Source organism: Mus musculus, chromosome 17 (assembly GCF_000001635.26).
Source record: "Mus musculus strain C57BL/6J chromosome 17, GRCm38.p6 C57BL/6J".
Lineage (NCBI taxonomy): Eukaryota > Metazoa > Chordata > Mammalia > Rodentia > Muridae > Mus > Mus musculus.
In genome coordinates, this window is record NC_000083.6 from 79,838,272 (window position 1) to 79,852,236 (window position 13,965).

General features: G+C 43.1%; 1 protein-coding gene across 8 annotated transcripts in view; it reads right to left on the reverse strand.

Annotated features, from left to right (window-relative positions):
• Positions 1 to 10,080: 10,080 nt before the first annotated feature.
• The window catches only part of Atl2 (atlastin GTPase 2), a 47,853-nt gene continuing 43,968 nt past the window's right edge, over positions 10,081 to 13,965 (reverse strand). For 2 of the 8 annotated variants that reach the window (XM_006524657.4, XM_006524656.3), the window contains 2 exons: positions 12,616 to 12,630; positions 10,081 to 12,007 (listed from right to left, as the gene is read on the reverse strand). In XM_006524657.4, coding sequence (XP_006524720.1) covers positions 11,888 to 12,007; positions 12,616 to 12,630 — 135 coding nt within the window. In that variant the 3' untranslated portion in view covers positions 10,081 to 11,887. Of the gene's footprint in view, positions 12,523 to 12,615; positions 12,631 to 13,965 lie in introns of all 8 variants that reach the window. The other 6 variants (NM_001286647.1, NM_001357752.1, NM_178050.4 and 3 more) reach the window with 4 other exon arrangements.

Here is a 13,965-nt window from a genome sequence, read left to right on the forward strand (position 1 = left end):
GCTGAGTCTTAGGAGGACTTCATTTTCCTAGTGATGGGAAATGGCATGAATGGAGTCTAAGAGTTGTGTGTGACTCTCTATCCTCTGGTCCACACAGCATGACCTTCGCTTGTGTTTGGCAACAGAATGGAGAGACCCAATTCAAGGGATGCTGGCTGAGAAGGAAGCCAATAAATGATGGGGTATGACAGCGACAACCGCCCTCACCTTGACTTCCTAAGCTCTCTGTGTCATGTGCTGGGACAGGGCCATTCACTGAGGACCCTGTTTTACCTTATCTTGTTTGGATCTTTGTTCCTGCAAATCCCAACGGAGAAGCCTGTTTGAGACACGGGGAAAGCCTTTCTGACGTCTCCTCTTTCCCTATCCATCCTGGCTATCAGTGTTCCACCCTCTCTTCAACCCTCTGTCCCTTAAGTTGTCTAGGATGGCCTGAACTCCTAGGCTCAAGCAATCCTTCTGCCTCAGCCTCTCCAGCCTGAGGTGACAGGCTCGTGAACTATCACTGCTGCCAGTGCTGTCACAGAACCCAGAATCGCCTGTCATGGTTCAGAATTTTAATCCCCAGTTGCCTCTTCTCAGACAGTGACAATAGCCCCATTCCCTCCTTTCCCACACTCCCCTAATAACCCTAGCTTCCCCACAGGCATCGAGGTGACCACAGCACATTTCCAAGCACCCCACTAATGTGGTTATCCCAGTCAAGAGCAAACCCAGGGCAGAGGAGGGTGAGTGAGTCCTGGACCAGACATGAGGAGATCTGGTGGTCCTGGTTCCAATGCCATTGGTACCAAGCAACTACCTTACCTCTGTTTTATCAGCAATCAAATCAGACACCATGTTTATCCTCCTTACCCACCTCCTGGTTTCTGTGAGGTGTAAACATAAGCAAAACACTTAGTGTCTCACTGGTCCTCTTGTCCCTCAAGCCCATGCCAAGTCTTCCTCTGTCTACCATGAGCCTCAGCTTGCTGTCCCTGTAATCACGTCACTTTGTCACTTGCTGGTCACACCTGCACTCCTAATCCTCATACAAGTGTGTTAAGGACAACAGGCTCTCAGGCAAACATTGGGTCTGATAGAGCATCCCTGCTCTGGTACCTGATGTAGACAGGGCATGTACATATTGTTGAGTAAACAAGAAGGACCAAGCAGGTGAACAAACAAGTACCGCATGTGAGTGTGTTTGTAAACTGTTGGGCTGTACATGTATGTGAAGGACCAGATGAGATTTGTCCACCTAACCTGTCCAGATCAGCTGCCTTCTCTAAGAACTTGCTCTGTCCTCTGGCCTGGGTCTCAAACCTGACCCTGCCCTCTAGCCAGGGTCTGGCTGCAGCTGAAGACACCGGTCTCAAATCTGCTTATCAACTGACTGTCAAGTTGCCAACAGTTTCTCCCACTATCTCAGCTATCACCCAGACAATAAACCAGGAGATGAATGTAATTGAATTAGAACATTATATGGAGTCAGAGCTGGGACAACCATGTGGGTCCGTTCCAAGGACCAGAATCCAACAAGGCAAGAAGAGCTGGAAAGAAAGACCCTGAAGAGATCATCTGGGCCTCAGAACTGTTTTCCCCAAACTCCAATTGCACTTCTGGATCCCTGATTTTATTCTGTCATTGGACATCTAGAGATTGTGTCTGGGCATTATACAGATTCTTCTTTGCATTGTTTCTTAAGGGGAATTATAGTAGACTAGGATCCCCTCTTTAAAAGAGCTCCTCCAGCAACTACACCAGGAAAAATCTTTACTTTGGATGAAATGACCCAGAATTGTCCCTGTCTAAAAGAACCACAGAGACAAAAATGGAGAAGAGACTGAGGGAAAGGAGGTCCAGTGACAGCCCACCTGGGGATCCACCTCATGGGAAGGCACTAAGGCCTGACACTGTTACTGATGCTCTGGTGTGCTTACAGACAGGAGCCTAGCGTGGCTGTCCTCTGAGAGGCCCAACCAGCAACTGACTGAGACAGACCCAGATACTTACCCAACCGCTGGGCTGAACTTGGGGATCCCTATGGTTGAATTAAGGGAAGGATTAAAGGAGCAGATGAGGAGGGCAACCCCCTAGGAAGACCAGCAGTCTCAACTCACCTGGACCCCTGAGAGTGCCCAGACACTGAACCACCAACCATGCAGCAAACATGAGCTGGCCTGAGGCCCCCAGCACTATATAACAGAGGACTGCCTGGTCTGGCCTCAGTGGGAGAAGTACTGAGTCCTCAAGAGACTTGAGACTCCAGGGAGTAGGGAGGCCTGGTGGTGGGGGAGCATCCTGTCAGGCACAGGGGGGAGGAGGAATGGGGTGAGGAATTGTGGGAGGGGGCACCATGACGGGGGGGGGGGAGCAACAGCTGGACTGTAAGTAAATAAGTAATTTTTAAAATAAATAAATTAGAAATATATGTTTTCTGCCAGGCAGTGGTGACGCATGCCTTTAAACCCAGCACTTGGGAGGCAGAGGCAGGCAGATCTCTGAGTTCAAGGCCAGCCTGGTCTACAGAGTGAGTTCCAGGACAGCCAGGGCTACACAGAGAAACCCTGTCTCAAAAAACAAAAACAAAAACAGAAAAAAGAAAAAAGAAAAAAGAAATACATGTTTTCTGATCTGATGTCAGAACAATTAAAATCAAATAAATAACAAGCACAAATACAAAGCCAGATTCTAGTTTCTCTCCAAAGCTGAACAAAGGTACAATCTACTATATGGAAAAGGCTAGGCGACAGTGAATAATTTCATAAGCAGGCTTCGTCTGTCCTCTGCTGGGCTCGAGGTGAATTACAGCCCTTGCTACAACCAGAAAGGAATGGTGAGGTTTGGCTGGTTAGCGGCCTCCTAAGCAGGAAAGCAAAGGCTCAAAGGAATGGTTCTCAACCTTCCTGATGCTGTGACCCTTTGATGTTGTGGTAACCCTCCAACCATAAAATTATTTTTGTTGTTACTTCATAATTGTAATTTTGCTACTGCTATATAAATCATAATGTAAGTATTTGTGTTTTCCGGTGGCCTTAGGTAACCTCTGTGAAAGTCTTTCAACACCCCCACCGAGGAGAATTCGACCCACAGGTTGCTACCCTAACGAGGAGTCATGGACATGTGGCTCACTAATGTGTCCCCCCACACACATGTAGCTTAGTGTCTGTGTTACATTTAATATATGTTCTGGGTGAATGAGTGAACAAGAAAGACATGCTTCCAACTCGGAGCAGGTGTGGAATTGTGAACCAAAAAAAGGAGGGGGAAGGGGAGGGGAAGGAGGGGGGGAGGAGGGAGGAGGAGGAAGAAGGAAAGAAGTTAGGAAGGTAGGAAGGAATAGGAAGGAAGGAAGGAAGGAAGGAAGGAAGGAAGGAAGGAAGGAAGGAAGGAAGGAAGGAAGGGAAAAACAGAAAGACAAACATATTTTACAATGTTGTTATTCATACATGCTTAGAAATAACCTGGTGCAGCCCAAGAAGAAGGAAGACTAAAGTGTGGATGCTTCAGTGCTTCTTAGAAGGGAAAACAAAATACTCACAGGAAGAAATATGGAGACAAAGTGTGGAGCAGAGACTAAAGGAAAGGCTATCCAGAGACTGCCCCACCTGAGGATCCATCCCATATACAGTCACCAAACCTGGACGCAATTATGGATGCCAGGAAGTGCTTGCTGACAGAAGCCTAATATGGCTGTCTCCTGAGAGACTCTGCCAGAGCCTGACAAATACAGAGGTGGATGCGCGCAGCCAACCATTGGACCAAACTAGAGGTCCCTGATAGACGAGTTGGAGAAGGGACTGAAGGAGCTGAGGGGGTTTGCAGCCCCATGGAGGGAGCAGCAGTGTCAACCAGCCAGACCCCCTAGAGCTCCCAGGGACTGGACTACCAACCAAAGAGTACACATGGAGGGACCCATGGCACCGGCCACATATGTAGCAGAGGATGGCCTTATTGGCATCAGTGGGAGGAGAGGCCCTTGGGCCTGAGGGTGCTCGATGCCCCAGTGGAGGGGAATGCCAGGGCGGGAAGATGGGATTTGGCGGGTGTGTGAGGGAGCACAAAGAGGCAGGGGAGGGGGATGGAGTAGGGGGTTTCAGAAGGGGAGACCTGGAAAGGGGAAAACATTTGAAATGCAAATAAAGAAAATATCCACTAAAAAGGGGGGAAAGGAAAAATAATAACCTGGTGCCCATCAGGCACGCGCTGTCACCTAAACACCAATCAGGAACAATCTTCAAATAATTCCTACAGGCCACGCAAACCACCTCAATTATAACATTCAGACGTCTAAGATGTAAGTGAAGTTTCTATATATGACTGCCAAGAAATTACTTCTTTGGGAGTCTAGTATCTAAAAGCCATAGAGTGAATAAAGCCAAAGAATTGCCTGCAAGACAACAGAGGTGACTGGAGACCATACAACTGTCTATGTCATCTTCCGTTCCCAGGTGGACTCAGCCATCCAGTGACACGTCCTTAGTGACAGCAAATTTGGTGATACAGGCATCCTCTTTACTGGGGGTTCCGTTTATTGAATATAAACAATTCATACTAGGGCTAAGAGTTCAACATTCCATGTACCTTAGTAAACTACCCACCTGAGAGAAAATGGGACTTCAGTGAGGAGACAGCATGACACTGGGAACATCCTTATATACGTGTGCGTCACAAGAATCCAGAATCCGATTCCAAATAGGGATTTGGGGCCCTCTCTTTAGGTGGGGGAACACCAAGCTTCATACGAGAGTTGTGTTCTGTTGTAGAAGTTGGTGGGGCACCGTCAGAGGGTGAGCTGCGGTCAGCTTGGATTCTGCATCCCCCACTTTGGTAATTCCCCTGGTAGAAATGTACCCTTTCTCAGATAGGGTAAGTGGGAGAGCACAGAGAGACCTTAAGAAGCCAGACATTATTTTGCAAGTGGGTGTTCCAAGGAAAAAAGATAATGAGGTAAGGGGTACTGAAGGCTGTTCCCATCCTGCACAGTAGCTGCATCACGCTATGGCTCCTTGAATGTTTAGTTTTAAGGTACGGTTCAGAGCTGCTCCAAGAAGAGCTGCTGAGCATCCTAAGAACTCGGCAAGCTTCAGTAAACTTTATGGTTCCCTTCCTGCTTCAATTATCCAGAGTGGATCCTGTTCTTAGAACTAAGAACCCTGGTTTATTTAAAAACAAGGCACTTGGGGACAATTGGTCTTGCCTCTCTCAGCATCAGCTTCCCTATCTTTGAATTTTTTTTTTTTTCAAACACAACGGTAAAGATCAAAATTAAATAACAAGCCATGTGCCTCCTACCTAGGACATGCACTTAGTGTAGCATCTTACTTCACAAACACATTTCCAAAATATACTTCCTTCCCTCTAACTTAGGGTCATGACTGCTTACATGGAAGATTTCAGGCACATTCTCTACTGTCCTCTCCCCCCTCACATCCATTCTCAACACAGCAGTCAAAACAGCCCAGTTAAATACAGACAGCTCCAGCACTCGCTGCTCAGCCTGCCCTGATGGCTCCCAATTCTCCTGAGTAATTCTTTTAGCAGCCTGACAGACCCACATGTCCCGGACCCCGACCATCCCTCTCCTACCTGCCTCCAACCGTCCCTTCAGGATGACACCACACTCATCCCTAGCACACCCATATACCTGTCTGTGCATCCCCTACCTTCCTCTCTCTGCACAGCTCATCCCTTCTCATGAGTCCTGCCTGTCCCGCTTCCAATAGAATGTTCTTGTCTGTTTCCGACACTTAGCTTGTTCTGTTCTTCTAAAGGGCTATCACACTCTAACAAACCATAAAAACTTGCTTTGATACATTCGTTGTTGTCTGGCATTCCTAAAAAAAAAAGCATCCTTTCCCCTTTTGTTCATTGACATTCTCCCATGCATATAAATACTTCCAATAAACGATTGTGGAATGAATAAACCAACCAAACAAGTGCTTCTGCAATTGCTATACTCTCCCTTAACAGCCTTCTTTCTTGGCCCTCCTGTATGAGACCGTTACACAGGTACATTATTACTGCTTGGCATTTACATATGACATGTTACCTAATAAGTTTTGTGAAATGATTGAACTGAGTAAATAAATACTGCTTCTATAACATCTATATTGCTACCAAACCACTGCCACTGCTGCTACACCCACTGGGGCCCTTCCCTGCAGTCACCTTACACTATGCTGTTTAATAGTGCACTGTTGTGTGGTTCTCCCTGGTGGTGACACAGTTCTCTCCTCTTTGTCTGTGGGGCTATAGATCTAGCTTTCTATCCTAGACTGCCTTGGTAAATATAAGTGACCTCTTTGAGCCCCAGGTGATGATAAAAATGAAGGTGAGGGGCTGGAGAGACAGCTCGGTGGGTTAAATGCTTACTGTATAAGCACCAGGGCCTGAGTTCGGATTCCCAACTCTCACATAAAAAGCTGTGCAATGGCAGTTCACACCTGAGACTGGAGGATCCTGGGGTGGGGGAGGGGTGGAATGCTGACCAATCACTGAGTTCTGGAGTCAGTGAAAGACTTTGTCCCAAAACAAAGCAGAGAACAATAGAAAAAGATACCCCAAATTAATCTTGCCCCACCACACACACACACACACATACATACAAGTGAAGATGAGCATGCCCACTCTTGGACTATGGCACTGACAGAGACATACACATAGTTTGGATGTTAAACCTTTACTCTTTCCAAGAACAAAGTGCTCTGTACTAAATAACGTGAACATTCTTTGTCTATCACAAGATTAATATCACCAGGACTTTATTCCAACAGATAGTACTATAAGCCTAGTTCTAGGTATAGGCAGACATACAGGAAGCTTATTAAATCATGTTGCTATACAAAAGCTCTAAAGATCATCTAAATATTTAAGACTTCACCCCTATCTCTTCCACAGCATGTTACCAGGTTTTAGTTAATTACTGGTTGCCTTAGTATATTGATGCCATGGGAGAAAATACAGCCTCTGGCATCTAGGAGCGAATAGTTACCAAGCACCCACCTAACTCAACAGGAGCTGTTACAGGTCTAAAGAAAAAGAAGATAGGCAGGGTGATAACTATTTTAGCCCATGTAAAAACATTGTGAACATCAAAATGCATGGGAAACGTGTTGAGAAGAAAATGGGTGGGAAGGGGAGAGGATACTGGGGAGCTATGACCGAAGTACATCACATATGCATGGAGTTAGGAAGGAAAAATTTAAAGTGGATCAACAAAATGTTCTGAGCATTTACTGTGTATAAGATATCTGATAATATAAAACACAAAAAATAAGAGTGTTCATTTCCAAGGAGCCTAATCTAGAATGCTATCTTCCCACAGACAAAACTTACTACCCTCCTCCTAAAGTCGTCCCTCACAAAGCAGATACCAAGTTTAAAATAGGCCTAACTTGGTAGGAAGCTTTTTAAAAAGCATCTCTACATGAAGGATTTAAAAACTATCAGTGATACATTCTCACCACATTGTAAGGTGACTGAAATGTAATTATGGTTTCCACTTTACAGGTGAAGAAGCTAAGGCTCAACTGTCCTATAGCATTTGTGCAAGTTCACAGATCTCGAAAATGGAAAGCTCCCAAAGTGGTGGTGGTGCCTGCCTTTAGTCCCAGCACTCCCAGGAGGGAGATAGATGTAGGTGGGTCTTGAGTCCACAGCCAGCACAGTCTAACACAGTGAATTAATTCCAAGCTGGCCAAGGGCTACATAATGAGACTCTGTCACGACTTTTAAAAAACAAGAACAAGGAGAAAGAAAATCTACCATATATAGCCTAATCCTATTTTCATGTCAAATAAAATCCAGTGAAGCAGGTGACACAGACATATATGCCAACAAAGCACCCATAGACATAAGATGAACCCCAACACACACACACACACACACACACACACACACACACACACTTTGCTTTGGTACTGGCAGTCTTTGGGAATGTGGCCCAACAGCATATATCTAACCCAAGATGGTTACTCCTCTGTATCTCAAGCTTCAGACATGGTTTTTCCCCCCCTTTTTAAACACAGGGTGCCACTTTGTAGCCCAGGCTTGTCTTGAATTTTCTATTTTCCTGCCTTAAGCCTTGAGTGCTGGCCTAGTACTCAGAGATGCTCCTGCTTCCGCCTGTGCCTTCAAGAGCTCTAAGAAAATGTGTGTGGCACCACGCCATGCTGAAACTTTTTGTTTTTGATGGAATCTCCTTCAATTTCATGAACCTTGTGGAAATAGTTTATTGAACTAGTAATATGTTACTCCTTCTCCAAACCTTTTTTTAGAAAAATCTTTGGTGACTTCTGATCTAGATCTTTGAGGAGCTCCTGAAGTCACTCTGCAGAAAGAACATAGGTATTTTGTTGCAATATGTTAAGGACAGTTTCTCTGCCTAAATCCAGTAATATATATATATATATATATATATCCAAAGAAGTTCCTAGGGCCCAGTATCAGAGTAAAGTCAATAAGGCAGTAATTCTGCCCTGATTCAGATTTGGCTCCAATTTGGCTTTGATTACAAATTAACTTTTGAAAAACTCCCTGGAAGTTATCTGATATGGACAGAGGCTAAAGACAGAATTCAAACAAGACAGTAATTTGATGTATAAGGTACTCCCAAGGGGAAACAAAGATGGCTGGCAGAACACAGCTGCCAATTCTTCCCAAGATGAGTTTCGTCATCCCAGGAATGGACAATCAATATGCACATATAAACTCACTTGGGTTAGCAGGAAAGGACTCAGACTGTTAATTTTCAAGCCAAAGTCTAAGTGTGTGATAGAGGCACACTGCCCTAAGCAGCCAATCAAAATTGCCTTCTTACTTACCTGGCTAAAACCAGATCTGTATCTAAAAGGCCACTTGGGAGATGGGGAGAAAAGTGACACATGGGGAGGGGGAGGGAGGGAGGGAGAGGGAGAGAGAAAGCGAGAGAGAGAGAGAGAGAGAGAGAGAGAGAGAGAGAGAGAGAGAGAGAGAGAGAGAGAGAGAGAGAGAGAGAGAACATCCATGTGTGAATGCTGACATGCAGGCCCTGGTGTGGAGCAGTCAGACAACAACTTCAGTATGGGTTCTTGCCTTCTACCTTGGGGTTGTATACTACTGTTGTATACCATTGCATCTGCCAGGCTATCTGGCCTGAACTTCCGGGCCTTCACCTGTCTCTGCTCCCCATCTTGCCATAGGAGCCCTGGGATTCCAGCTTTTGGTAGGTTCTGAGGATTCAGACTCTACCCCTAATGCTTACACAGCAAGCACTAAGTCATCTCCCGAGCCCCATTATAGGTATTTGTACAGGAACCAAGATCAAACACCCTCTTTAAAGGTGTTTCTTGAAAGGTCCTTAACTAAAATTAAACTTTTAAAAAAGCAGTCATGCCAGAAGTGAAGTCTCTAGCCTGCGTGGTTCAATTCCGCAAGCAAAATAAGCCCCTGCTCAGTGTTTGAAACTATACACTGCAGTTAGGAGCACTTGCTGCTCTTCAGAGGATCCAAGTTCTCTTCCCAGCACCCATCCTGGGCAACTCACAACCACTCCAGTTCAGAGGGACCAGATGCCCTCTTCTGGACTCTGTGGGCATCTACACTCAGGTGCACATACCCACATTCAGATACACAAATACATCATTAAAAAGAAAGCAAAAAACCTCATGAGTGAGATAACACAATTTAATTTTATAAATAAGTTGTTTACAGAAGCAAAGATGACTAGCAATCTATACTCATGAAAGATGAGACTCACCATCAGAGCCCCAAAGGTTGTTCCTTTCGCAAGATGTGTCTTAAAAAGATAAATTCTGTCACTGAGAAAAACCTTTCATCTCTAAAAGAAAGGAAAAACCTATTTTGTATCATTACCCAAAACTGTAGCACAGAAAATGCACCCATTCCAGTGTTATTTTGGTATTTGTCCCTGGCCCCTTCTGTTGTTCTGGTTGCTCTGCCTCTACCTAACAATGGCCAGGGCCTTCCAGACGAAACTAAAGTCTTCCTTGGAGTCCTGAAGATACTTCTAGAGGAAAACCACCATTTTAGCAAGAAACACTACAGCGCCCAGTGGTCTAGACTTTACTTTTAAAAAGAAAAAAAAAGGAGGGGGAGTTTTAAACTGTGTAAGTTTTTAATTTCAGAACACTTGCTAGTATACAACAAACTTTTTATTTTTCATTCATAAAAACAATTTACAGCATTCATAAAACAAAGTGGTCAGAGAAAGAGAGACTGTTCGGATGGATTCGTTCTGTGTAGGAACAGATGAGAAGGCAGCTGCTTACCACAGACGGAAACAAATACAATCCATATAAAGTAGGACTGGGTCAGAGTGGGAGGGAAGTGTGCCAATCAAAGCAAACTCAGACCTTCATGCATGCAACTCAACATCTGAATTCTCTTAAAAACCAAATAGGAGCGATTTAATAGGTCTCTGTAAAGGAGGTTATAAGTACTGGAAAAATGGTAGCTTTACATATATAGCCCACACGCAAACACACACATATTCATTCTCTCTCTCTCTCTCTCTCTCTCTCTCTCTCTCTCTCACACACACACACACACACACACACACACACACGATGGGAGTGGGGGAAGAGATGGAGAAAAGATTAAAATTATTAAATCCCCAGATAGATTATCACAAAAAATATCCCTTACATAAAAAGACACGAAAAATAACTTTTTACACGCTCAGCTTTAAAGTACAATACCTTGAGCTCTAACTCGGTGCACCCTGACCCACCCTCTTTCAGCATGAACAATGTTATATGGTGAGATACACACTTGAAAGAATTCCTTAAAAAAGAATCACAACTTTCGTTTTATATATACAACAAATTTTTAATTATGTACTGAAAATAAATTACAGGAAATAACTTTAAAATGCAACAGAGGACAAGTCACAATAAAACATTCCCATTGAATTCTCTTGGGGGTGAGACTGCAGTGCTCAGGGAAGATAAATATCACAAATATATCAAAACTTCACACTGTCTATGCGTTCACACAGTGACACGAGCCACAAACACTCCTGTCACAGGACTGGACTCAGTAGCCTACCACAGAACCAGGTTTTGCCATAAACTACAAAACTTTTAATACAAAATTGTATTTATATATTTATAATTCATATACATGCCCTACCTGTAATCTTTAGAAAATGAAAGCTACACGCTGTAGACACTCTTAACTCATAGCTGTAGGCAACATTTTTGGATGGAATTTTTCCCCCAATAAAATTAATGGCATATTTTATGTACATGAAGGCTAAACTGCAAAAAGACAGTTCAGTTTCCCAGATAATGCATCTCCTTTCAGGGCAGGTTTACAAATTTAAAAAGGCAAGACAAATGTACACCTCAGAATTACCTTCTCAGCTACAAGAGTTCTCATGTGATTTGTGTGAAGTTTCTGAAACATGCATTTATGTAATACTGGCAATTGAAGGCAGTAAAGCAATATACACTTTTAATGTAGTGGCTCGGTAAAGGCTTCATTGTCATTCCCATCTGATTCTTGATACAGTGATTCATAAATTCTCTAAAAATTAAAATTTCAATGGGACACTATATTAAAGAGACTCTAAATAGATTTCTTAAAATATTTCCCTGAAATATCCTTTTACATAAGACAAATTTCACTAACATTGAATTCGGTAAAAAGAAAGAAAAGAATTAACCATGGCACAAGTGTGCATGATAACCTGATGCTCCTCAGGCAGTCACCGAGTCTAAGGAGACAGCAAAGAAGGCTGCAAACCAACAAACAACGTTCACACTCTGTGGCGGCCATCTGTGAAGCCAGTTACACTAAACTACTTCTACAGTTGATTGTAAACTTTGGTTTATTTTATCTGAGTTCTCATTGTACAGCAAGCATGAACAAGGGAGAGTGGAGTCCATGAGCAGATGAACTGTCAGTCTGTCTTTAATCGGGCATGATGAGACACCTGGTCAGTCAGGCCTGCTTTGATAGAGTTTGTTACAGACTGCCTTATGTTTTCCTCCATCAAATTATCACCCAGGGGCTTCAATACCTGTGGTATGAGAAATGTGCAAAACAAACAAAAGCATGAGGTAAAAAAAGAGTACATATAAAAACAGATATAAAAAATTCAATTTAAATTAATGACAAAAATAATCAGGAATGTGAGAAATAAAAAGATGCTTCTCCCAAAAGAACAAAGAAAAAAGAAAAAGAAAGAAAAAGTTATGATGCTACAAACAATGCAGTTAAGACATTTTATAATGCAACGAAAGTTACTTTCCTCTTACTCAAACCATTTACAAATCCTATGAGACGGATGTGCAATCCATACCCTATGTGCAGCATCAAATCTGGTATGTATACAGCATTATGCAGACCGGCCCAGACGGTCCTGCTTATTGTCCTACATGTGTAAGTGTGAACACTTCAGATAGAGAAAAAAGTTAAAAATCCTGTCTAATTTCTCTTCTTGTTATTGTTGGATGACAGTCTCTGTCGCTGTGCTGACGAGAGAGCACGGTGGACCCTTCGACGTCTACTGACTTCAAACAGTTTGGCAAACACCTAAAACACGGAGTGATGTGTTAGGAGAGAGACTCAGATGCCTCAAAGCTACAGTTAAAGACTAGAACAATTTCAGACTTTGTAGTTTCTCACCTTCCTGGGACTCCTCTGAAGCAAAAGAAAAGAGAAATGCAAAGAAATTTTAGACAAGACTAGCTGAACATAGCACAAGTCTTCTCTGACAAGGGATGGTGACTTGTGGCTCTTACCTCACTATACTACACTGAAAATAACTTTAGACAGCTGAGATTCTCCTGTGAAACTCTTCTCTAATAATGGCACCTCTAAAGTCCTAGAATCAATACTAACAGAAAGCATTTCAAAAGACACTGTAATAATTAATATCAAGGTAGGAGAATAGTTTTGATAAAAAATGTAAAGTAGATTATTTTTAAAGCAGTGATGTGAAAATGATTCTTAATCTATTCTATTAGAAAGCAGCAAAAGACAGCAAAACAGTGAGACTGATTTTGAGAGACAAAAATTTGACCTTGACAAAATGTCCAGACACAAACTCCCAAGGAGATCTGAAGCACAAGAGTGCGTTTAAAAGAGAGTGTCCAAGTTAGTACACTAGCTTAGTCTCTATCAGCGGCTCTCCACCAGTGGCTCACAACCCCTTTGGCAACCCCCTACCCAGCCCAAATATTTACATTATGATTCTTAACAGCAGCAAAATTACAGTTATGAAGGGGCAACAAAAATAATTTTATGGTTGGAGGGTCACCACAACATGAGAAATTGTATTGGGCCAAAGTATTAGGAGGTGAGAACCACTGGTTTACACAGTCATAATGTTGTTATTATAATACCTAATCAGTTTTCTTCAGAAAAAAAAAAAGATCGTTGACTCCTCAGTCTTTGAATTGAAAACCCAAACAAGCAGGCACCTGTGTATCTGTATCTCTAATAACGCCTCACCTCGCTGACCTAGAGGAGACATGGACCAAGCCTCTCATCTGCTCATCTGTAATAATTACAGCTTCCATTCTGTTCCTGCATATGATGAGATGAGGTCTGGGCACTTAATGAGGATCATTTTAACCACCACCACAAGAGAAATGTCTATATTCAAACAATCCAGGAAGAAATATAAGAAACAGCTTTCCGTAATAGATAACAGCTGAGCCAGGTCTCAGCCTGGCCTAGGACTCTGGCTTAACATGAGATTATAGTCGATGCTGCTTCCTCGGCCTGTGCTGCTCTGCCCTATTCTCTGCGTTTCCACATAACAGATGTTAAACTTTTTTTCTTTGGAAGAAATCTCTATGGGATTACTCCTTAGAGTACTGCAATAAATTGCCAGCCTCCTCCCAGAAGACATGAAAACCTAACATATTCCTCCTACGTTGTTTCTTGTTAATATTGGTTAGAAAACTTTTTTTCTTACCTTTAAAATTGCTCGTTCACAGTATTCTTAGTAAATCTAGCCCTGCTCACCGT